The 27,308-nt window shown below is 33.8% G+C and overlaps 1 protein-coding gene across 1 annotated transcript; it reads right to left on the bottom strand.

Moving 5' to 3' along the window:
* On the bottom strand, positions 1–27,002 carry LOC132747094 (zinc transporter ZIP4-like). The gene is made up of 15 exons (XM_060736408.1): positions 26,642–27,002; positions 19,508–19,769; positions 18,366–18,562; positions 15,460–15,571; positions 13,676–13,780; positions 13,234–13,364; positions 10,451–10,631; positions 9,136–9,305; positions 8,342–8,450; positions 7,881–7,933; positions 6,917–6,973; positions 6,246–6,324; positions 4,730–4,882; positions 989–1,176; positions 1–699 (listed from the first exon to the last, which is right to left on the bottom strand). The coding sequence occupies exons 1-15, from the start codon at positions 26,888–26,890 to the stop codon at positions 568–570; spliced, it is 2,178 nt and encodes a 725-aa protein (XP_060592391.1). The 5' UTR covers positions 26,891–27,002; the 3' UTR covers positions 1–567.
* Positions 27,003–27,308: the final 306 nt, after the last annotated feature.

Below are 27,308 nucleotides of genomic sequence, written 5' to 3'. Positions count from 1 at the left end.
TTCTAGTCCGTATTTATTTAATGATGATTAAAAGGTTCTATTAAGCAGGAAAAATATTTCGACATGATATCCAACACACAAAAGAACAAGAAATATAATTTCGTGCAGTATGGTAGATTACAACATATGGTAAATAACAAATATGTGTTAGTTATTACATTATATGTTTTGTAAATGGAATGATATAGAGTACGAATATCAATTATAATTGTTCTCCTTACTGTACATAATGATACCATACTGATACAAGAAAATGAAGATGAACATATTAATTTCATAGACATAATTAATTGTTAGATCTATCATATACTTTAAATCTATAAACACCGGTATATTGTGAAGTTTATGAAAATGCGTGTAAAATATAGTAGACATGTCATTCATTAGTAAGACCTCTATAACGCATATGTATGAAGCATGGGGTTATTCTTGCGTATATTTTTTCGATGTACAGTGTCTTTGGCAAATAGCTCTTGATAACTTAATGTATCATGTAAGATTACAGATCAAACTAAAAAGTGTTCACTAATATCACATAAAGTATTATGTAAAATAAAATAGAAATGTTCACAATGAAACTTTGATCTTTTCTTCAAATACTGCAAGAAGAAGCATGGCTCCGGCACCTAACAGTATTCCGACATTGTTTAGAAAAAAATCTCTTCTTTCGTGTTTGGATCTCTGTAACAACTGCGGCATCTGCAAATAAAAGTAGTGTAATTTATCCCCTGAATGCATGAAATAAGTGACAGATACACAATGTCCATGTAAATGTAACTTTGTAAGTTTTCTGCATTTCTTTACAAGAAAAGAAGTAAATTAAACAAATTATCTGCTTAAACCAGAATTATTTATTACCGAAATGTAAATATCTCCGTGTATTATCTGAACTATATGACACGTTCTATTATAGAATATAGATAACATTCTTTTATATTCTATAAAAAAAATACGGGGAAATTATTATGAAATACAGTAGAAGTATTACCATATCCACAAGTGAAATGTATATGAATAATCCCGCTGCGACGGCAACGATCCACTGTTTTACTATTTCGTCATCGGAAATAGCCAAACCCACGTACAACCCAATCAAAGCCGTAAGGGAAACAAGAACATTCAGCAATAGTGCACGAACAAACGATACTCCACTCGCAATTAAAATTGCAAAATCCCCTGAAAAAAAATCAGCATTTTTATTTTATGCTTTTCAGTGGATTACTGATTTAACCGTGAAAATTATATTTGATAATTTCACAGTGAAAATTATCAAAATATAATTTCACACTTTTCAATGACGAAACTACTTTTTTAAGATTTTCCCCATGTGACACCTCAATTTTATTTTTGCTGACTATTCCGACAATGTCAGGCTGTTTAAAGAAAAGCAAAGCTGAAATTGATAAATAACTTATATGTCACAAGTAATAAAAAGAAGAAAACTTACAGTAAGTTACTTCTATTCATTCAAGTTACCAATCACCAAATTTCGTCTCTAAATTTTTTTGTTTCATTTTTACAGTCTGAAAAATACATTCCTTCCACATGCAAAACTGCTCTTGATGACATTTGGGAATATTTAAGTATCCTACGAGCAATAACTGCCGTATGCTTTATGAAAACTTGAAAAGCATTGGCAGCTTTCAGTCGAAGAATGTGTAAACAACCCAGCGTTCGTAAGGCTTCCGAGTTCTCCAATTTCCTATCCACTTTTTTGAATGTTTACACATCTGTCAACACTTATTTATTGTCTGTTACAATCCTCAAATAAGTTTTCTTTCTTTTAAAAAGGTGTATGACTAACAAATCCAAATGATATTCCTCTGAATCAAACACAATTATTTTCATCCAGTGAAATACACAACTTTAAAAATGGCGGCCGCTTACATTTAACATAGCCAGGTCTAATATAAATCCGCAGTCAGTAACAGAAATATGGATGGATGGTTGGACTTTTTCTCCTACTAGAATTGTTTGCTTTTTATTATTTAAACAAGCGATCAGACATATTTTTTTAATAAAATGAATACTATCGCCACCATTTAAAGTTGATTGTGGAACTTATTTTTCAGCCCATGACTTCTTGTATTTAATGAGAAATTCGACTTTTTTGAGGCTCTAAATGGGGAAAACAGATTTTAATATTAACGTAAACATTAAGGAAATTTCGTTTTAACTTGTTTTTAAGCATAAAATAAAAAGAAAATTTGTTTGTTTGTTGTGTAAGATGTAATTTTATTTCATCTCGTGAACTTTAAAAACAGTATTCTCACTTGTGGCTACGCCACTCTTGAGAAAACTGTTTTTAAAACTCACTCATTGAAATAAAATTTCATCTTACACAACAAACAAATATCCTCTATATAATCCATTACTTCACCAAGTTCACACACATACATGTTAAAATTTAGAATGCCGTTTTGCCAGTAGCAGTTGATACATCATATCGTTTTATGCGCTGGGCAAACAAGAAAGGCCGGTTAGAAGCGGCTCATGCTCCACGAATAGGTTTTGGACACAGGAATGAACACCTCTTGCAGTTTCAGAGTTATGTTCCTGGACCAAGTTCAAAGTGCAATAATTCCAAAATTAGACAAAGCAGAGTTCGGTTCTTGTGCATTGCACATTTTCCCATTGAGATCTATCTACCTACAAAATGTTGAAAGCTTTTATAGTTTTAGAGCTACATGTATGTCACGAACAAGATTTTTCTAAAAGGGGACATAATTTAAAAACGGGCCAAAATAGAGTTATGGTTCTTTGACACTTAACTCCGCCTCAATGTTCTCTACCACTGTGCGAAGTTTAAACAAATTATCTCCAAGGGTTTTCAAGTTATGCTCTGGAGAAGACAACAGACGAACAGACGGACAAGGCGGCGACTTTATGCTCTCCCTTCGGGGAGCATAAAACACACCATAAAATTTAAAATTACAATGAACAAATATGCAAAACAATACTGGCTCTTTGAGACGGCATTTCTTCTCAGTAGAATTTATCAACCAAGTGTGTCCTTAGGACACTTTGTGCCCCCAACTTCGTGGCAGTGGCAAAGTTACATATTTATACATATTTTATAAATGTGTTATAGCTCATGCAGTTCACAAATCTATGGCTAAGAAACTCTTTGTTTTTGATTAAATAAGTATTTCTTCTCCACTCTGACATTGACCAAATGACCTGAAAATCAATAGGGGTTTCCTGCTGGCCAAATGCTATGTCCTAACAAATTGATTGAAAGACAATGAATTTACACAGAGTGCCAATGACTTCAATGTCGAAATCGGGCATCAAATGGACAAGGGTAATGTATAAAAAAAACTTAGCTTTAATCCTACTAAAGTGATTGGTAGTTCAAGTAGTTTACACATAATGACACTGTGACCTTGACCTTTGATCTCAAAATGAGTAGAACTCTACTCGCCACAATCTACATCCACACTACATCCTAGGACATAGCAAGTTGTTGGTCGGACAAGCTTTCATTGGTCAAGGCCACTGTGACTCTGACCTGATAATATCAAAAGGGATAAACTACTAGTCATGACCAACCTCAACAGAAAACCTGTGAATTGCAGGCGAAAGTATTTCCTAATTATTAATCGCATACGTTTTAAGTGGTCATTTGCCTGGTGGCATTTACCTTTGACTTCTGACTTTAAAAGCAATAGGGGTAATCAACTTGTCATGACTAGTCTCCACACCAAATATATTGGCAAAAGAGTTTCCTAGCTTTATTGGTCGGACAAACGTTTAATGGTGAAGGCTAAGGTGACCATAATTTGACCAAATGGCCCCAAAATTGATTGGGCAATGTTCCAATCAAGTTGCATACACCTTGGCTTATTAATTGTCAATTAAATGATTGGACAAGGAAAAGGTAATTACAATCGGACAGATCCAATCTCAGTATACTTCACCGTTTAAAGAAGGGCATAAAATTCCAGTGGGAAATAATACCAAATTTACGAAAAAATATGTTTCCTGCGTACTACACCTTTATTTTATAAGATCTATACATGTTTCATGTTTAAGTTTCAAAAGTAGACAGCTCTAATACTGTATACATAATTAAGTCTGAAATATGATAAAGGCAATAACTCTTGAGTTATGTAAAAACGAGTTATTGTTCTTCAAAATTCCAATTTTCCTCAACGAGATGACTGTACTCATCGTGTTTGAAGTTTCTAGCCGATAACAATTCTGTGTGAGTGTATTCCAACTAATTGCACTAAGAAATGAGATATTGTGCTATTTTATGTTGGAGTAATATCTCCCCTCCACGAGATTTTGATTCCGAACAAAAAATATCTCAAGTTTAGCTTTGGACATCAAAATATTTTGATTATTTTTGACGTCCCTTTTAGGACAAAAATTGCAAGAACAATTAATCCAAAATTAGGAAACAAATAATTAATAATCAAACCTTTTTTTTAATTAAATCTATGAAATTTCAATTGGATCCGATAGTTTTTTTTATTTCAGTGATGTTCCGGAGACAAAGGTAAACGGCCAGGCTGAAAAGCTGATTCAAATATATCCCTTCCTTACAACTTGACTATGTGGATGTATATTTTTGTCATGACAGAGTCATGTGCCGACACCTGTGTGAATTCAATAGCTATCCATATTTTTGTATTAATAAGCATTCTAATAATGTGTTGCCTCATATTATGGTACGAATTTGGATATATTCATGATGTAATTATAATGATTGGTAAATGGTTACCTAACTCATGTGGAAGTTCATGACAGAACACTGCAATAGTTGTGGACAAGCCAAGGACCAAACTTGACGAGAACGCGGCGCCAATAGCAACGCCATCGGCGAAGTTATGGACGGCGTCTCCCATTAAAACCATCACTGCAACTGTCGACGTGGCTGGAAAAAAATGAAAAGATGTTGTAGCTACAAATAAACCATATGTTTCAATACTATTTCACGACTATGGTGGCTGATGTGGTACACTTTGCGCGTTGCGTTAGCAAAAACACAACCTATATCGTCATCGCCTTTACGTCATGTCGTCTTGTCGCTCACGAAACGCGCCAAACGGCGCGTTGTCGCACTGTCATCTTGTCCTCCTGTCGCTAGCGGACCACGCAAAACGGCGCTTTGTCCTGCAGCGCAATGTCGCCCTGTCGCTTGGCTTATAAGCCAATCCTTCGATTTGAGCCGAGCAACAATGTGACATCGCGACAACACGCTGTTTTGCGTACATCGTTAGCGACATCGTTAGCGACAGGACGACAAGACGAAAGTCAGACAACGCGCCGTTTAACGCTTTGTCGTGCTGTCGCTAGCGGAACGTACTGGCGATATGCGATGGTACTGATCACGCCTGTGAAGATTCACTGAATTTCACCCAGCGGTTTTGGAGATGAAGCGCGGACAAGATTACCGGACAGACGTAAGGACGGACGGACAGTGCGATCATTATATGCCGCCCTTCGAAGGCATATAAATTGCTCCTCCTAATACTGTTGAAATATGTTGTATAATTGAATTCGTGATGTTTGATTAGGCTCTTTAGTGGGTGCAGTCAGTTTGTGTATTTGTGAAAAATTCTAACACGAACCGCATTTTCCCTATTGAACAAAGAAGAACCGAAAGTGTGTGTTATTATGCAACAAAATCACAGTTTGACGTTCTATATTTAGACATATGACGTAATCATTATACACGTGACGTAACCTTTAAAAATCCGACGCGCTGAAAATAAGTACGGAAACAAATCAGGCACAATTTATCTTACTATTAGGTACGGCAGCATTTATTGTTGATGTCGTGTTAGAATCGAAATAATATATCCAAATCGGTGATTTTAATATTGCTTGATAACATCACTGTATTGTCGTTCGGATGCGCATCATTATATCACTCGGGCTACGCCCTCGTGATATAATTCCTCGCATCCGAACTCCAAACAGTGATGTTATTGAGCGATAAAATCACTGTTTTTGATATATTATTTCTTAAATAAACAACTTAAAATTCGAATGGACAGTATTGATTTCAAAACAATAAAAACTCGTTACACAAAACTATCTCCATAGTACTGGCATGTTTCTTTTTCTACTTTCTCAGTACATGACATTTTTAACTGTTGTCTTTAATGTTTTCATTCCAACACAAACTTGTTTAAATGTAACAGGTTGAAAAGTTGTGTTATAAATGATATACATTGTGTTATATAAACATTTACAATACTATCATTGCTATAGTGAATAGGGATATCACTTACGCCTTTTTGACTCTCCTTGGTTACCGTCCGAGTCTTCTTTTGAATCAACTTTATATTTTTCAGCTTTAGAAACATTAATCTGAAAAAAATGATTAGGTCTTTTTTTAGTACAAATAGCTGTCACGTTCTTGTTATCACATTACAGTCGACTTTTTCACATTTTGCTAATCGACAAAAGGGAAATAATATGAGCCGCTTCATGACAAAACAAACATATATAATGCATTTACGACCAGCATGGATCCAGACCAGCCTGCGCATCCGCGCAGTCTGATCAGGATCCATGCTGTTCGCTATCGGTTTCTCTACTTGTTATAGAGTTTGTAAGCGAACAGCATGGATCCTGATCAGACTGCGCGGATGCGCAGGCTGGTCTGGATCCATGCTGGTCGCAAACCCATTATGTTGGTTTTGTCATGACACGGGTCATATGCGTTTTTTGTGTCTTTAAACGAAAGACACACTATCTACTGTGTTTTCTATGATGCTTTAAACAACTCGTACTTCACAACTTTCAAAAGTTTGGTATTGAACTTGTTTTAATTAACAATGATAGCGTTCCATATATACGAATACAACGGACATAAAACGTCTTAACCTTTCAATGCAACTGTATTGTTTCATATGTATAAATATAAACTGTGTATTATAAACAGAATTATGATACTAACTTCTTGCTCGTGTTTTTGTTCTTCTGTAAATCTGCTCTGTCCATGACTGTGAAAATTCTATAACATAAAAGTGGTCAACTTTTGACTTTTTGGGAATATGATTTTGCGAAGAAATCTGTTACTTAAAGGGTCTCCACTGAGGTATTTTAACAAGAAGGGATGGGAACTTTTTTTCGAGACTTCTATGCCATTTATTGAAGGTCTGGACTAACAACTTGCGCACAAAATTTCAGATCATTCCCTCATCCAGTTTTCCTAGCATGATCATTCATATTGTGAAAAATGACCAAACATTGAAAAGCGTTGCAACAATTTATCACTCAAACAAGGCTACAATCATGCAAAAAATGATTTTTATTTTAACTCCAAGTATCTTTTTCATATATTTCCAGATGTATTAAGACTTTTTGACCTCGGTGGAGCTCCTTTAATACTACAACTTGAAACACATTATGTTATGAAAGACTATAAATAACCGGTGTTATCCAAAACTGATAACTATTATTTGTATATAAAGTAAGCATGATTTCTAATTTTCATTGCTTTATTTGGATTTTTTATCTAACTAAACAATAATTCAGTTTCACATACAGTTTTATATTTCTATAATATTGTAATACAAGTTGTATGTAAAAACAACAACGAGAAATATGATCGCAAATTTGCAGATTGCACATAGAACTAGTTCAAAAGAGGTTAGAAGTTTCAATGGCAAAATATCAATGAATAGCAATCATGATATACAGTAGAAACTCTACTTTAGGCCAACCCGAAGGTCATTCAGCTATATTAAGACAAATGTTTAAAATAACGGAATTTTCTGTTCTTTATTTCATTGGTAACATGATCCACAATTAAGACCATCCCGTTTATCCAATTTTAAAACAACAAGTTTGTAACTGTTATCTGCTTGAATGCAATAGTAATGTGATAATCTTCAAACAATATATGAGACATAACTCACCTGTCCTCGAACCAACGTCAATGTCTTCTCAAAAAGGTAAAAGAAATACAACGCTGAAAAATGAAAATGACAGTATTTCATTTTTCAAATTTGAAGCAAATTATAAATGTATTACACACAAAATAAACTTAATGACCTCTCAGCATTCACACAATGCAGTCGCGACTCCCTTAAAACGGTATTTGAACGACGTGACGTCATTTGCGTATAAATTTGTGATAAACAGAATGTTATATTCGTGTAGCTTCAATACTAATTTATTGAATAAATAAATATGTATTGAATTAGTATTCAACTCGTTCAATAAATCTAGTATTTATCTTAAATTCTTTCAATATCTTCTATACATTCATTAACTTTATTCGTAATTTGTGTTGATTGAGGGAATGGTAAATCCTCATAGAATGTTTCATTTTTCCGGCGGTACATGATATAAGGCGATGGACGATAAAAGGACTTACCGGCACAAGCAGCTAAGGAGAACCAGACATATTCCTCTACCACAATACCGGAACCTTCATGACCGTGTTCATCATGACCGTCCGAGGAATGACCGTGAAGTCCAAGCGCCTAAAATAAAACAGAAATGCTTTCATAGTCCTCGAACTCTTAAATATAATTGCTAGATGGGGTCCAAAGTAAATCCTTCATGAATAATGTGATACATTTAGGAAAAAAGTTATGACGTATGGGCGAACATAGCTGGTTAAGACAGGTATGATTTTTCGGTCAGGAAATGAAGGGGGGGGGGGGAAGAGTTACGGAATTGGCATTATAAACTCCCTGTGACATATTGTAATATTATGTCTCAGATTCTCCATACATTACTTATTTTAGATAAGTACATACAACAATATACTAGTAGATACATTGTGTCATGTAACTGTTTTGCTTAGCTTTACTGTTTAGTCATTGAAATATACTTTTACAGGATAATTCCATGTAAGAAATCAAGTGTGACTGGAGTAGTATTACATAAGCTCCTCTAGTTACTCCAGCGGTATAATTTCCACATTTAAACATGCTACAGTTATGTAATACCAAGGTATCCCTTTTTCTGATCTGATTGAAAAAAAAACTCTTGAAACAAAGTGATCCCTCGGGAGCATGAATAACAACAAAGTTACAAGAGAATTGCAGACTCGATTTGGTTGAGTCTGTACATGAGGGATATGTGCAACATCCCTCACGCCCCCTAGCACCGGCTTGAGCGGTACTCAATTCTCAACACTTAAAGAACTTTGTAATATCATACCATCGGGAGAAGGTGAATCATAGCATCTGTAAATAGTGTTCCGACGGCAAGTCCAAGAAACAACGCCATGATTATTTCATATGCTTTATCACTAGTAAACTTGACAATAAATGCTCCAATCACTGAACATAAACATACGACGATGGTTGCTAGGCTACCGTATCCGTACTCTGAAATGTATAACATGCGTAAATTAGTTATATTATTTATAAAAACGTGTTGTGCTTTTATTATACTTACCTCATTTTTAAAGGGACTCCACTGAGGTTTTTTGACATGATGGGACTGAAAATATTTTTTCCAGATAGTGTACCATTTGATGTAGGTTAAGACGACTAATCTTTGTGCAAAATTTCAGATCATTCACGCACTTCGTTTTCCAGAATATTCAAGTTGTAAAAACATTACCCAAAATGAAAAGCGTTTAAACGCTTTTCACTCAAATCAGCCTAACAGAAGCATAAAAATACAATATTCAATGTATTCCAAAGTATATTTCTTAACTATTTTTGCATATACATTTGTATTTCTGTTTAAAGTGCCCCAGCTCATTCATGTAAGAAATTCATATGTTTTTTTTTAGGCTTTTAAACCTCAGTGGAGTCCCTTTAAAGTGAATTAGTCTGTAATACGATGGATAATTACGTTGATAGTATTTAGTATTAGCTACAGCAAGAAAACACGAAACAATTATGTATGGAAGTTGTTGGCAAGTGTGACATACATGATCCGGTATTACCTATATTTATATAGCAGATAATAATTTGTTCTAGAACAAAATATTATTTTTCATCAGCTACATGGTCATTCTAAACCACTCAGAACTTTATCAACATTTTTATTTCAGCAGCATTTTATAAGAAAATTCAAATGTTACATTTCTATTGTTTTTATCAAAATACTAATGGAAATTCTGCCCAATGTAGACCAATCCACTTTAAATAGTGATAGTGATATTGTCCAGTCCTGTACCAGTATATTACATAATAGACTAAAATATTTCCAGTCTTACTAAATTTGCATTTGCATAAAGACGTGTTCACTTGCGATCAATTATAAACATGACTATGTATATACATAAAGTTTGTTTGCTTTCTTCTCTATTCCTTGTTCATTTATAGGTAGATAGTTTGCAATAAAAAGACAGAAAAGCTAGTCAAGAGAAAAACAACAAAAGTTCCAAAATGACAGTACAAAAGTTTTGTTTTTTTCTTTATTAAGAAATACAGTTGAATCTCGATAACTTGAAATTCAAGGGACTGGGCATTTCACTTCGAGAGAAACGGAATTCGAGTAATACTAATAATTTGCTTACTTTCTACAGTTGAAGGCTTATCTTCAACAGTTGTTGCAACTTCCTCACTTGTTACACATGCTCCCGACAACTTCTGCTGTATCAAAGCTGGGCATATAGTACTAAATGTTTCCTCAGAAATGTCGTCGTCAACCGTGTGAAATATAGCTAGAAGCTGCTCATCCGTATAACATGACTTCTCCTTAAAGAAATTAATAAAAACATATAAAGCTTTGTAAAATTGCACGTTTGTTACATCTCCGTTCATTGGATAAGGGAAGCGTTTATATAATCTATAAACACGCGGGTACTACCCATTTATGAAAGATATATGAACTTTTCCTAGAATAAAGTAATTCTGCAGTTATATAAATTCGTCATAAAGATGTCTGACATTTGGTCGTTATACAAGTATGTTTATTAAAGAACTTCATGAATAACCATATAAAACAAATGCAATTTTCATTTCATATCTAAGCAATTCAAACGATTGAATAATATTTGTTGTGGTGCAGTAATCATTATATTTATGTACATGAAGTGCAACTCTGGTATTTAAGTTAATTTCAATTTTACATAGGCTTTTAAATGTTAAATGAGCTGGAAATATGGGTAATAAGGTTTCAAGTGCATGTGATTTTTATTTTCATATTAGAAATATACGTTTGTTTCTTCGATAGTGGAACACATTTCTTATGTTTTATTTTCACATCAACAAGCATAGTACAAATCAATATAAGTCGATTAAACATTTAACCAATAAAATGTCGTTTTTGTGTTCATATATGACACGAAATGAGCCGTGTCTCGACAAAACCAACATAGTGCGTTTGCGACCAGCATCCGCGCAGTCTGACCAGGATCCATGCTGTTCAAATCCCATTACAAGTAGAGAAACTGATAGCGAACAGCATGATCCGCGCAGTCTGATCAGGATCCAAGCTGGTCGCAAACGCACTATGTTTGTCGTGACGCGGCTCAAATGCATGTCATGTTTTCATAGGCGTTTGTAAAGCTATTTTAATCCAGTTATTATGGATGGGTGGAGTTTAAAAATTGTCAAAATATCTGTCGGAAGCATTTAAATAAAACAGCAAAATTACATGTAAATTGCAGACTCGGTATGATCTAGTCTATATATGAGGAATAATGAAAAAGTGCATTATCCCTCACACCCCGTAGCACCGGCTTGAGCGGTATTCAATTCGATTATCCCGAAGGACCAGAAAAATATTAAAACACTGAAGCGAAGTACGGTGACGTATTTATATAAATATCTGGAAAAAAATTGATCCCTCGGAAGCATTAAAGGGAGACACAGGCAAAATTTTCATATTTTAGATTTTAATTTTCTATCCAATATTCTGTAAATGTCGTCGAAATGACATGAAAATACGTGTGTAGAAAAATGCACATGAATCTACAAAGTGAAAATATCAGTATTGCAAATGGTCCATCTCAGCTTTTAATGACTGATCACTTGATATTTATATGCACATAACTTTTAACGCTAATATGAACAAAATTAAAACCATCATAAAAGCGCATATTATTGTCACAGATTGACAACGATAGACCGGCTCTTTAAAAGCTTGTAAAAAACTATTAATATTTTATACCAAATGATGTATTTCATTTATGTTGTTATCAACATTTTCACAGGAGGTAAATATGATGTTTTTTCTCAGTTTCAATTAAAATCATTTCTTGTATCTTTTTTGTAAGTAACTTCTAACTAGGTTCAGTTTTCCATAAATAAATTCCATCACTAGATACATGAGTACGTTTGAAAATCTAAACTTTTACTACATTTTGACATTTGGATATTAAAATTTTATACCATATGTTAATATATGTATATTGTCGATTTGCCAATAAACTAAAAACCTAAAATGCAATGACATTCAAAGGAATTTCAAACTTTAATTTGTTCTCACATTCCAGTTACTAACTATTTCTCGTGAAATAAAAACTACTCTTCAGATTTTTTTTTAAATCAGTCAATCAACGATCCAACTAAACAAACATCAATCAATCAATCAATCAATCAATCAACTTATCAGTCAATCAATCAATCGATCAATCAAATTATATCAATCAATTGTTGGTATTTGTCACATTTGGAACACCATGCCAATTATTCAGAATCATATCGGAATTAACATGCTCCTTAAACAAGGATTTGAAAAATGAGTAACGAATGTATTTATATAACATCGATTAGAAAAAAATATATATCTCGGTATTGATTATAATGATTGAATAGTTTGACAAACAATCAGAATTATTAATGGTCCATTGATATACAATTATATATAATCAAAACCGAAATATCGTCTTGTCCTTTTAGTTTCTAGAAAAGTTTCAGTTAGTATAATAAAGATACTTTTTACTACATACATCATATTTATTAATTTATTTAATTTTAGTGGACTTTTACAAGAAATGCTGAAATAAACTTACATAAGAAATCCACAGACACTAGACGCAATCAATTTACCTAGATACGCTTATATTACTATAGATAAAGAGTGTATATAGGTAAATTAATTGTTTCTTGTGTGAACAAATCACGGCACTTATATAATATTTGTAGTTTTTTTTAATATATGTAGGACCAAAATACCCAATCCGTTCTGTGCGTTCGAGGTCCTTATCAAAAGATTAACAGAAAAGGTCGAGAAACAAGAGTAAAGAGAGAGAGAGAGATCATGAAAGAATATATTATGTTTTAAATGCGTTTAGTCTTGTACAGTTGTCAGGAAAGCTTGTTTTTATAACGATTCAAGTATGAAAAAGTTTACCCAGGATTCCTTATGCAGCATTGGAGACATGTCTGCACTTCTTTTTCTTCTGTGATCATGGCCATGTTCTTCTGTTTCTGATTGCGCATGCGCACCTCCTATTTCAAGCGCTTCCATCACTTCTGATAATCCTGGGTGCGTTGAAATAGTTGTATTTGAAAAGTTATTTGAAAAATCATATAGAGTATAAATGTATATGCCAATGAGAAAAATAACTAGAAATCTAAGGTTTGCTGATTGCATGGTAAATTCGAATTCCGTTTGGGACAAGCTTTGGTTTCCTTGGGCAGAAATTTTACACTCATTGCTTTGTAGCGTGTATATTAACTTACAGCTTCGAATTAAAACAAATCTGTATTAATCTAACCTTGCAATTCCAGGCTAAAATTCAACACATGACATGAGCATGACGCTCATTCAGCACATTCAGTATAACAATTACCTCTGGTACCCAGCGTATGGTTACCGTTACCATAGATGTGATCTAGCTCTTCAAAAAAGAAGTCCGCTCTCGGTAATATTCGACAGTCACGTGATATATTAGCTCCTACAAAAGATCAATCGTTATTTTAAAGTAAGTGTACCTTACTTAATAAGAATCATTAATGATACGTATATATCGTGTTTATCTTAATGATTTTAATCAATTCACAACCTCAAAATTGACATTTGAGTTGAAGACTAAATAATTTGAAATGCAAATATGAAAAGTTTACAAGAACAATGACGCTCGCGATATCACAATTGTAGAATCCACGTGACAAAAATTGTGCTTTACTTAAAGATCCTGTATGTTGTAATTGAGGTTGTATACCACACTTAAATGAAATTATATATATATATGTATATAATTATGCTTATAAAAAAATTTCAAACATCGAAGAATATGTAAAATATATATTGCAAAAATTTGTACATATTATATGTAATCATTAAAATATATGCATTCATTTCTTATTGAAAAATTTGACTTAGTCTTTATAGAAAATAGTTTTTTTATTACCTCCCTTTATTTACTCGGAAATATCTTTATAAATAATGCTTTTTGGAACTTACAAAATTGATAAATCTTACTTTGAGCATCATATTTATGATATAAAACCATAAAAAATTGTGTTACAGGATCTTGAATAATAATTTTATTCTAGATACTATTTATAACAAATTACATATTTCGATTAATGGACATTTATATATTGAAAGTGTAAGAGAGGAATTGAAAGAAAGTTTTTTTATGTTTTGTTTTGTTTTTCGAATAAAAAAGATACTTATTATTATACATTGCACGTATATATAGTATATAGAGGATAATTGTTTAGTTCAGTGTAAGATCGGAATAGATTTCACCGAGTGAGCACCAAAAGGTATATTTCACGAGTGGCGCAGCCACGAGTGAAATATGAACTTTTGGTGTTCACAAGGTGAAATATATTTCGATCTTACGCTAAACTAAACAAATTTTATTTTTATTATATGCAAATAAACGTTTTAAAAAGACATTAAATCTAATACTGAATGAAAAGCGCGCCAAATAATAATACAACGTGACGTCATTTACAACGTCACGTCATTAAGTTGGTACCCAGTACTGTGCACGCTGGTATTTCACTGAAACAACGTAAGGGGCTTAAATTCAAAACAGTGAAATTATCAAAGTGGTAATTTCACTGTTTCAAACAGTGAAATTACCAGTCTTATATCACTGATATATTTATATAAACCACCGAAAAGCATGTAATAAATACAATTAATCTGGAATAAATAACGTTTACAGACTCATTATGCCTCAGAAATCTATAAAAAAAAATTTCTTAAGAAAGGTGATAATATTTTGATGAATTAAGAGGTTTTTGGTGTTAAGCAACTGCAAACAGTAGCATTTAATGTACAGTAGTGTGTTGTAAAGGTAGCAAAGTGTACACAGTCGTATTTTGACTTCAATACAAAATACTAAATCACTATGATAAGTATACAATTTACCAAAGAAGATATAGTTCTACATGGCCAATGAATAATGTTTTGAAAACTGTATTTAGATACCAAAAACAGAAAAGTATTGGGAAGTAAAAATATCTTTTTTTTTTTTTTTTTTTTTTTTGGGGGGGGGGGGGGGGGGGGGGGGGGGGGGGGGGGGGGGGGGGGGGGGGGGGGGCTTTTAAGTTAACCGTGTTTTAGTAAAATTTGTGTAAAGTTAATAATGTACATGTTTTATATCATACTACTCACCATCTATTATGTGATATACAACAAGTCCGGCAATACTTCCTATATTGCCGTCGGTAATTTTATCATCTAAAGCAATTCCTAGTAGATCGAAAACAACGTCAGCCCCTAAACACTGAAATGTGAAACATATTTGTATGTAAAGATGAAATAGGATCAGATTAAAAACTACGCTATGTTTTGTCACATATTAATGATATTAATTGATACAAGAGCTGTCGGTAGGACAGCAACGCTCGACTATTCTTAGTGCCTGATAGTAAGAAAGCCTTGATAATGTAAACTTTTCTAAGTTAACAAAAACGCAATTTTTTCTTTAAATCATTTAATAATAATTACAAAATTTAAAAAATTATAGGACTTTGAGAGAGTCCTACTTTGCTCTCAAAGAAGAGCATAAAATTTCAACTTGTTTCAAAGCAAAATATCAATAGAATATGAAAATATCTGAGGTGGTATGATAACTTAAAATGTAAATTCTAAGTTGAAAAAGGGGCATTATTCTGCCAAATGCTTCATAGAGTTACCTCCTCCTGTCTACAGGTTGGGGTCATGATGGTGAACAAGTGTACAAAGTTTCAAAGCCATATGTCAACGAACTTTGAAAATATTTGAGGTATTACAAAAACATAAACATAAATTCTAACACAAAAAGGGGCACAAGTCTGTCAAAATGCTTGATAGAGTTACCTCCTCCTGTCTTCATGTTAGGGTCATGGTATTGAACAAATAAGCAAAGTTTCAAAGCCATATGTCAACGACTTTTGAAAATATTTGAGGTATTACAAAAACTTTTTAAAAATTCTAAGTCAAAAAGGGGCATAATTCTGTCAAAATGCTTGATACAGTTACCTCCTCCTGTCTACATGTTGGGGTCATGTTGGTAAACAAGTGTGCAAAGTTTCAAAGCCATATATCAATGGACTTTGAAAATATATAAGGTATTACAAATTACGCCGACGCCGACACTGACGCCGACGCCGACGCTCGGGTGACTAAAATATAGCTCTACTTATTCTTATCGAACAGTCGAGCTAATAAACTAATTTCGGAAGAGATAAAAAATGCGCAGAACGGATTAATTCAATGTCAATGTTTTGTTGTTGTTTTTTACAAGACACATTTCATTTGATAAACAAGAGGGCCATGATGGCTCTGAAGTCGCTCACCTGTATATAGGCCCCCCAGAGTGGGGCCAGTTTAAACCCCAGGGCTTTTATTCGAACAAACTGGGTAGACAACCGTTAGAAGATGTTTCATGCTAAAAATCTAAGGTCTAGCTCGTTGGGTTTTTTAAAAGAAGATTTTTTAAGTTTTTTCTTTACATATATATTTAAAAACAATGACACCCCTGGGGCACGGCCAGTTTTGACCCAAGGGCTTTTATTTGAACAATCTTTGTAGACACTTACTAGAAGATGTTTCATGCTTAATATCTAAACTCTAGCTATTCGTTTTTTTTTTTTTCGAAGAAGATTTTTAAGTTTTTGCTATACACATTTAAGGAAAATCATTGTCCCCCGGGGCTGGGCCAATTTTGACCCCAGGGCTCTTATTTGATCAAACTTGGTTGACATCTATTAGAACATGTTTCATGCTAAATATCTTAGCTCTAGCTCTTTGGGTTCTTTAAAAGAGGATTTTTAAGTTTTTACTATATTCATATAGGGAAAATCAATGACCCCCTGGGGCGGGGCCAATTTTGACCCTAGGGCTCTTATTTGAACAAACTTGGTAGACATCCATTAGAACATGTTTCATGCTAAATATCTTAGCTCAAGCACTTTGGGTTCTTTAAAAGAAGATTTTTAAGTTTATACTATATGCATATAGGAAAAATAAATGACCCCCTGGGGCGGGGCCAATTTTGACCCCAGGGCTTTTATTTAAACAAACTTGGTAGACACCCACTAGAAGATGTTTCATGCCAAATATCTAAGCTCTAGCTCTTTGGGTTTCTTAGAAGAAGATATTTAAAATTCTTTCTTTTGGTTGCCATGGCAACCAGAGTTCTGCATGGAATTAAATTCTTTGAACAGTTTTCAAAGGTGACCACCAAAGGAACATTCCTGTGAAGTTTGGATGAAATTGGCTTAGTGGTTTATGAGGAGATGTCATTTAAAGTAAAAGTTTACGGACGACGGACGACGGACGGACGGACGGACGCCGGACGAAAAGCGATCACAAAAGCTCACCCTGTCACAAAGTGACAGGTGAGCTAAAAAGAGGAGCAACGATATCCCATAAAAGCATCGTCATAAACCGAATACACCTACTTATTTTACATTATTTACATTTTTTTGTCTATTCAGCATAGTTTTTTTCATATTGCATTATATACGAGCGTGAAAATATCATGTTTTGCAATGTCACAATCGAGCAGTGTTCTATATTTAAATATCAAATATCAAAAAGTACACTTAATGCATACCTTGACATATTAAATAGAACATGACTAGTAGGAAAATCTTCGTGAATTAAAGTACATAAAGTAATAAGAAAATGGTGTTCTCATTATCAATGATATATATACCTTTAAAGAATTTTTTTAGCATTTATTCAACGTACATAGCGTATATGTAGTACAATAACTGCGTTCACGATTACCAAAAATATCACAAATTATTTTAGGCTTCCGAGTGGCCAAACGGCTTCCGAAGGGCCACTGCTACAATATGCCGTTATTATCTTCAATATTGATAAATCTAGGAAGTCTTTTATGTCTTTATTTGCCACTCTACTTGCGCTCCCTTCGCAGCTCACTGAATACACTTACGTTACATCAGACAGAAAGAAACTGAGCGATAGTGAAACATACGACCGATGCGCAAGAGACTATACTTTACTGAGCCGATGCACATTTGACTTCACTCAAAACTACTCAATAAAATATAACTGATCGGTCAAACCTTTTCTTGAAAAAGGAGTCCATTATCGCCATGATGATCGTCATTTTCTTCGTGTTCAGTATCATGTGTGTGTTCCTCATCGTGTTCCTCACCGTGTTCCTCACCGTGTTCCTCATCGTGTTCTTCATCGTGTTCCTCACCGTCTTCCTCACCGTGTTCCTCATCGTGTTCTTCATCGTGTTCCTCGTCGTGAGAAGCTGTAAAAGTAGAAGAAAAAAAGACAATAAAAAAGAACAATAATGAAATCGATGTAAGTATAAATAGCCAGATAAAGTACTGTTTTTTTAATGTATTGAATTTTTTTAATTGGGTAACATGTGGGGGAAATGCCCATAAATACATACACATGCCATATACATTATTTCTACAGCAAAATTCAGAATATTGCATTACAATATAATAAAACTACAGTTTGGAGAGCATAAAATATTTATACTTTATAAAGAACTACTCAAGCTTTACCTATGGTCACAATTAAAACCATGTACCATTACAAAAATATAATAATATTTTATTATGGTTAATCAACATTTTATCTTAATTCAAACATCTTAAAAAAAGATAAACATGGATTACTTCTTATAACATTTTTCTCTTTTTGTAGTGTTTACGATTCAATAAATATTTGTTTTCTCAAATCATTGTAGAGGGGTCATTCAAGTAATAAAAGAAATCCGTCTCCAACAGCAAAAGAATTATAGGTAATATAACAGACACATGTATAGTATATATAAATATGACAAAAAAAAAACAACTTTTTGACAAATGAACGTCGTATAAAAATTGTCCCATTTTTTTTGTATTTTTAAAGTTTATTAATTTTCTTCTCTTCCTGTTTATAAGGGTTAAATGCTGCTCATTATTCTAATGTGTTTTTGATTGCTCTTGATGACATTGATGACATTTAATTGCATTATAAAACTGTATAATTTATCCCTTTGAAATCGATACTGTACACAAACGAGAAGCTTTTAAACATATAGCTCAAACAAGGTTTTTTTTTTTAAAAAGCATTGAGCACAAAAGTATTTCTTAATATAATGTTGCTTTCACAGATGAACATAAGTGTTGTTGTAAGATGAGGTTTTTATGCCAATGGTAAAGGTTTACAAAAATGCAACTTACAAAGGTGTTGCTCTTACCAAAGACTATGGTTTCCAATGTGCGTTGAAATGTGAGGACTTGCAAACCCTCATTTTCCTCGCTTTGTCTTAATTTACTTATAAGATCGTTCTTGTGTGTGTCAAACTCTTCTTCTCCAACGTCAATAACAGTGTGACATGTTGTGTTAGAATTAATAGCCAAGTCTAACAAAACTATGGAGATATTTAGAAATGTCTGCTCCGAGATGTAAGATAAGTTTCCATCATTGGTAGCTGATAACAACCACGAGACATTTAAGCACTGAAACATATAACAATGAAAATATGACGCCTACATAGAAATTCTTTCTCTCTCAACTTAAATTTCTAACAAGTTTCTCGTCGAAAGGTCCCGTATAAAATATTTGTCCACGCCTTGCGCGTTACAGAAACAATTTCTCCCGTTTCAAATATGCTTCAAAAACGACCCCCTGTATGAGTTTAGTATAGTAATGTTGATAGTCTTCTTTATTTAAAATTTCACATGGAATTTAACGATCTGGGAGTATCAGAACTGCTATATTTTTCTTATCATTTGGAATATAACTTATCAGTATCGTTATTTATTATCACATCCACGGTAACCGGGGCTATTTATCGTAAACCAGCAAATGTAGTATATGCGGAATGTGTACCGTGGGGTCTGACGATGCATTTACACGTTATAAGTAGGGGAACATTTCATAAATAATATAAAATTTCCCTTTGGTATCCTCATATTTTTTTTAAGATTTGAAGATCTTAAGTTTTCTTACAAACAAACGATAACGTTAACGATGACAAATACGTATTCAAGCAAATTGCTGCAATCACCCGCTAGTATTTATATTTGAATTACCTCCTTTAAAGCAAATAAAAGACGAGTAAGAGCTTATTTGATTCTTGCATTTAGATACGAATTTGATTTGATTAGCTTTCGCATTGAAATATTTCATATTTAATAGAAACCGTCAGTGTATTATTATATGTAAAAGTTATGCGACAATCTTTCTATCTTTCTATCTTTCTTCTTTCTTTCTTTCTTTCTTTCTTTCTTTCTTTCTTTCTTTCTGTCTTTTGATTGCTATCCAGTGCATTTGAGTATCTATGCAGTGCAATATTTGTATAATCGGGTTTTTTATGTATTTAAATCAACTTTATTCGTTTAAAATATCAAGGAAGTGAATATGAAGTGGTAATCAAATTCAGCTTAAAAAATATTTTGGCACATGTGCAAAAAAATGAAAAAAAAAACAAAAACAATAAGATATACGAATATGAAATGAAATATGTTTGAATAACAAAGCTGTTAACAGTTTAGTTGCGATCTTGGTCTGAAAACCAATGATTTATTTTCAAAATGCTATCCAATGGTGTTTTATGTTGTCTGCGTGAAACAAAATTCGTAGAATAGATACCTCCATCTTGCGATACAAATCACAGAGATAAGACATTTTGATCTGATATTATCCCCTACCGATACCCCCTCCCTACTACCTCTAGTCCCGATATTATCCCCTACCGATACCCCCTCCCTACTACCTCTAGTCCCGATATTATCCCCTACCGATACCCCCTCCCTACTACCTCTAGTCCCGATATTATCCCCTACCGATACCCCCTCCCTACTACCTCTAGTCCCGATATTATCCCCTACCGATACCCCCTCCCTACTACCTCTAGTCCCGATATTATCCCCTACCTATACCCCCTCCCTACTACCTCTAGTCCCGATATTATCCCCTACCGATACCCCCTCCCTACTACCTCTAGTCCCGATATTATCCCCTACCGATACCCCCTCCATACTACCTCTAGTCCCGATATTATCCCCTACCGATACCCCCTCCCTACTACCTCTAGTCCCTTTTACAATCCCCAAAAAATATAATTTAAGGTCAATTTCCACATTTAGTAAAAGTTCTTGTTTATAAAAAGGTCTTGTTTATTATAGTGTCACCCCTCCTGAAAGGGCCAGCCAATTCTGACTTATGAGACACCTTTTGCTTGCATACCATGTACCTCCCAGCTCCTACCACTATGCCAGGCGCCAGGCGGATAGAAATCGGTAACCATGCATTTGAACTACTTCGCGGCCATTTCGGAATGAGTCCCACGAGAAACATTCATTCTTCAATAACCGCTCCCGTGGTGCTCGAACCTTCGACCTCCCGATCCGAAGGCATAGACCATAACCACTAAGCTAACGGTACCGGTTAAGTATTCACTATAGAGGTATAATGAAAATTGTTTTATAGTGTCATATTATTGTAGTTATGAATATTAAAATTATTATATACTATCCAAATATCTAAGCTGTATATCTAAGCGGACAAAATTTTACCCCAGGGACATAATTTAAATCACTTATGTAAAGTACAGAAAGTAGATGCTATCTAAGTCAATCGCGAGAGATTGTGAATTCTTCCCAATTCACACTGCTTCCGTTCTTTAACGTAATTCAGCAATACTCGCACCGTATGTGACTGTTATTTTGTTTTTCAGTCACCCAAGCAAAATTTCTTTTTAAATGGCGATAATAACATGTTCATAACGTAGACTTTAATTTATAGACTTTATTATTGTGTTGATTTTGACCAGTACTACACTTTAGATAAAAGATTAAATCTATTTGAGTTAGGTAAATCGTAAAGAAGTCGAGATGACCGTAGCAATTTTATGGCTATAATAATAGGAAATTGCAGGTCACAAAACAGTTAAAAGTACAACCACGTGGCATGAGATTAGAAACATGGTTCAATATTTATATATCTTCAAGTCCCGTTAAAATAACTATTAACAAGATATGTCAGACGAGACAGTGACGCTCGACTTATTAATTTCTGGACGCAGTAAAGGAAGACAAAACAATAAAAAAAATCAATATTGGTACAAATTATTACAAGGATATAAAATAGTGTTTGCAATTGACTGCGTAAATACATGTACAAAGAAAATGCATCCACAAAGCAGGATCTATTCAATGTTTCAAGATATAAATAAAAAAAAATATGTGACAAATAATTCGTGAAAATTGCCAGCCTTTAAATAAGACTATCAACGGCAATTTTTTTTAGTTATATAAAGTTTTTCTGTAAGTAATAAAAGTATGGTCACGTATTAAAATCTAGATTTCATGACTATCCATTTAAAATAGTATACAGCTTTGTCAAAAAGAGCACAGGTGAATCTTCATATACTATCAAACATATCAGAGGATCAAATGAATTGCTTAAATACTCATATATATTTATATGTACAGCAGAAAACTAAAATTAAAATATCAATCAAGTTAAATTAACATCATACGATGCTTGATCGTCTTATGTTTAAATAAAATTTTAGTGAGGAGATGACTTTTGCTTAGATATACAATTTAATTGTCAAAATCTTCTTGTACGGTGCATGTATAAACACGTCGTTAAACAACATTCTATATATAGACAAAAGAATGTTTTATGATTTAAAATATCGAAATGTGGTCTCAGATTTGATACTGCGTAAATATATATCTTATTCGATTTAACAAAACCTTGGATATTCAAGTTATATAAATACTTTTAATAAATTTTATAGTTGTTATATAACTTTAAGATATCATTATGCTTGTTTACCATGCCTTAATTTTTAATTATAATCACTGTTCCGAAACCATCGCCTTTATTACGTTATGCATGTAACTGCACATGTAATTTATTTTCCTCATCGTGCAAAATTCACATGTATCTTACACCTTATAAGATATAACCAGTGCACTTTCAGCATTTGCACCTCGTGATGTTTAAATAGTAATCATTATTGGACCCAATTTTATAAATTAAGCCTCGGTTTCATTTTCAGAGTCCAAAAGGTTCATATCAAGTTCATATAACACCCCTTATAGCCTTGTTTTCATTTCCAGAAACCAAAAGGTTTATATCAAATCAAAATCGCACCCCATCTAGCCTCGTTTTTCATTTTTTTGAAAGTCCAAAATCCATATTCAACACTTATTGTAATTGAAGTTACAAAGTTCTGTCAGCATATCAGAAGATGGTGGTGTGAAATAGAGATGTCATTAAACATGACTGAGAACAATACTGATTATATTAGACTCGTACACAACTGCAAAACCTATATAAGACTCGGCTAGCGTCGTTTAACAGTTGTGCTCGTCCAATAGGCCAGTCATGGTGTATCATATCCGGTGGTATCTGGACACCAATCATGACGGATAATGTCAGGTGGTATCTTGAGATCAATCATGACCGATAATGTCAGGCGGTATCTGGAGACCAATCTTGACGGATAATGTCAGGTGGTATCTGGAGACCAATCTTGACAGAAAATGTCAGGTAGTATCTGGAGACCAATCTTGACATATAATGACAGGTAGTATCTGGAGACCAATCTTGACGGATAATGCCAGGTGGTGTCTGGAGATCGATCTTGACGGATAATGTCAGGCGGTATCTGGAGACCAATCTTGACAGATAATGTCAGGTGGTATCTGGAGACCAATCATGACAGATAAATGTCAGGTGGTATCTGGAGACCAATCATGACAGATAATGTCAGGTGGTATCTGGAGACCAATCTTTACAGATAATGTCAGGTGGTATCTGGAGACCAATCTTGACAGATAATGTCAGGTGGTATCTGGAGACCAATCTTGACGGATAATGTCAGGTGGTATCTGGAGACCAATCTTGACGGATAATGTCAGGTGGTATCTGGAGACCAATCTTGACGGATAATGTCAGGTGGTATCTGGAGACCAATCTTGACAGATAATGTCAGGTGGTATCTGGAGACCAATCTTGACAGATAATGTCAGGTGGTATCTGGTGACCAATTTTGACAGATAATGTCAGGTGGTATCTGGAGACCAATCTTGACAGACCAATCTTGACAGATAATGTCAGGTAGTATCTGGAGACCAATCTTTACAGATAATGTCAGGTGGTATCTGGTGACCAATCTAGACAGATAATGTCAGGTGGTATCTGGTGACCAATCTTGACAGACCAATCATGACAGATAATGTCAGGTAGTATCTGGAGACCAATCTTTACAGATAATGTCAGGTGGAATCTGGAGACCAATCTTTACAGATAATGTCAGGTGGTATCTGGTGACCAATCTTTACAGATAATGTCAGGTGGTATCTGGAGACCAATCTTGACAGACCAATCTTGACAGATAATGTCAGGTGGTATCTGGAGACCAATCTTGACAGACCAATCTTGACAGATAATGTCAGGTAGTATCTGGAGACCAATCTTGCCCGATAATGTCAGGTGGTATCTGAACACCAATCATGACGTATAATCGCCGGTGTGATCCGGACACCAACCATGATGAAAAATTGCCGAAGGTAACCGGATACCAATCATGAAAGATATCCGGAGACGAATCTTAGACCTGTCAATTCCATGTTCTGTTACAAAGAATGCTGCATGTATATTATATAGACAAGATTACATTGATCTGACCTGGCTAGGATAAATGGACAGACGAAGAGGCGAACGAAAAGATAGAGATATGTTCAAAGAGACTGGCATCATTAATTCACGGCGATTTCCTTAGTCCAAAAGGGGGAAATGTCGATGTGTTAATTTGGAGTATTTCAAAATTTAGTTGCATGCAAATTTACTTAGTCAGTGTTAGAATTGAGACCTGCCTAATATCACTTTTTAATTGCAAATGTAGCTTGTGTAAAAAAGCAACAGGGGAATAAAAAATAATGATATTATAATATTATAACATGTATCTATAATTTTGAATAACTTTTATCAATCAGGTGTTTTTTTAACTTTGAAACATTATGAGTGACATTTAAAATATTTTCATCGAAATTTCCAGGATGAAGAAATAATGTTCTTTCAATACATAAAATATCCCATTATGAACCATTATCAGTTCTGTTCGGTTTTAATGCTTATTAAAAAGAGTTTTACAATAATCATAAAATAAATGAGGCTTAAAATGTTGTTTACATATTTCAAAATGTTATTTATAAGGCACAGCAAATAAAAAATAAACCATTAAAAGGCGGATAAGCCCAACTTAGCCTTAACTTTGACAATGTCATCCTTCCAAGAACACATATAATAAACTTTAATTTATTTACAACCCTTACCGCAGGTTTTTTCTAGTAACTGAGTAAAAACTTAGGACGATCACTAATTGATTCTACCAGGATAACAGTGTCAAGTCCTGAATTCTGATCTTGCCTTGTGAAAGAAGAAATGTACTGGGGAAATAGGTATAAAGAAGAGAGGTTATAATAATGGTATGGGGTCTGTAAGAATGGGGATGCATGTGTCTAGTGAGACGGTTGGGGGTTAAAACATAATGGATACTGCATACAGTCCGTTGATAATCTTATAAAACATCACTTGCCTGGCAATAATCCTACTGTAACCACGAGAACGCCACCGCAACTTAACATGTTTGAAGTGGACCAAATACGGTTTTTTCAGAAGTGATGTTAACATCCAAGTATTTTGCATCACTTCCTGCTGCTAGTGTTTGGGCCATAAAGTGTGTGACTCAATTTATGTTTTATTTTTTTATGCACTTCACATTTGGATGGGTTTAATGTATCTCAAGAGTAAGTTTTCCGCTGTTTTAACATATTGATTCATGTCCTTGTGTTATATGTATAGTTGCGTGTTGTTGTTGACTTAAAACAACTTGAGTATTTATTTATAAGGTTGAACTGCTTCTGCTTATTACCAGTACTATCTTTTGCATTTTTCCTTTGCATTTTGACAATGATAATGTATTATTGTATATTTCAGTAGTAAAAAATCTATTTTAAATCGCTATGTTATGAAGGCAATAAGTTGTTTTATATAGGAAATGCATTCAGTTGGTATTTATATTGCATGACTTCTTTAAATGCACAACCAAGCTAAAGACAAAACCATTGTTATTATTCTTGTCACAGATTATAGCCTGTTGGTTTAAGATATTAAGAGGTGAATTTAGGGCATATTTAGTACAGTCGGTACGAGGTACGATATAAAAATTAATACATTCAATAGAAAAAAGTTTTCAGTTTGTATAAATTTTAGTCAGTAATAAAAGTAATGGTATAAATATTTAAAAAAAAATGTATATACATATTGATTATTAGAAAAAAAAACAGTATATTGTCATATAACTTACGATATTATCAGAACAACTCCGATTGCCATTGTCTTGTGTGTTCTCTAAGCATGGTATCCTGTCAACAAAGTCATGCACAAGCTTTTCCAAATATGACTGTGTAAATGACTGTTCCGAATGTAAATCATAGAATTCCAGCACTTCATGATATGGATTTGTATTTAAACCAGAGTTCCCTTCACTTATATCAGCAGCACAAAGTACTGTTAAGAACAAAGAAACACGACACAAGCGTAATAATTCTCCCATTTTTCACCTCTACAAAAAAAAACCGCAACGTGATTTTCCCGTTTCGCTGTAGTAAAGTACGGATAGAAAATGGGAAGATTAAGCCTACCTACTTCACGCACAATGACTTCGAAGAGAGGAGTATTATAAAAGCGCTTAATATCTCTTTTCACATTTGTAATGACCTTTGAACTGTAAAGGATTATTCAGTTTAAACTCGTACCGTTCAATAGCGACATGGATTATGTTTAAACCGTTGTCAAAATCTCAATGTTTTCAACTTCTTTTTTTGCGCTCACATTTTGAACCTCTTGTGACAGACATTTTTGTTGTTCCAGTGAGAATCAACATGATCTTCTTTTCACAATTTATTATTTAGAATGTATTTTGTGAACTTTTAAACATTGGTGTTCTCCATCTTTTGCGTTACTTTGTTCCT

Source organism: Ruditapes philippinarum, unplaced genomic scaffold (assembly GCF_026571515.1).
Source record: "Ruditapes philippinarum isolate M1 unplaced genomic scaffold, ASM2657151v2 ctg6732_1_1_1_1, whole genome shotgun sequence".
NCBI classification, from domain to species: domain Eukaryota; kingdom Metazoa; phylum Mollusca; class Bivalvia; order Venerida; family Veneridae; genus Ruditapes; species Ruditapes philippinarum.
Note: the sequence above shows the minus strand (reverse complement) of the source record. Positions and strands in the feature narration are given on the sequence as shown.

Bases quoted from the DNA above. Each gene is read 5' to 3' on its own strand.
- LOC132747094 (XM_060736408.1), bottom strand. From the start codon at position 26,890: ATGGGAGAATTATTACGCTTGTGTCGTGTTTCTTTGTTCTTAACAGTA. The intron at 13,781-15,459 runs GTGAGTAGTATG...GATCTTTTGTAG, and splicing joins TGTATATCACATAATAGATG to GAGCTAATATATCACGTGAC. The intron at 9,306-10,450 runs GTAAGCAAATTA...TATACATTTCAG, and splicing joins TAAGCCTTCAACTGTAGAAA to AGTACGGATACGGTAGCCTA.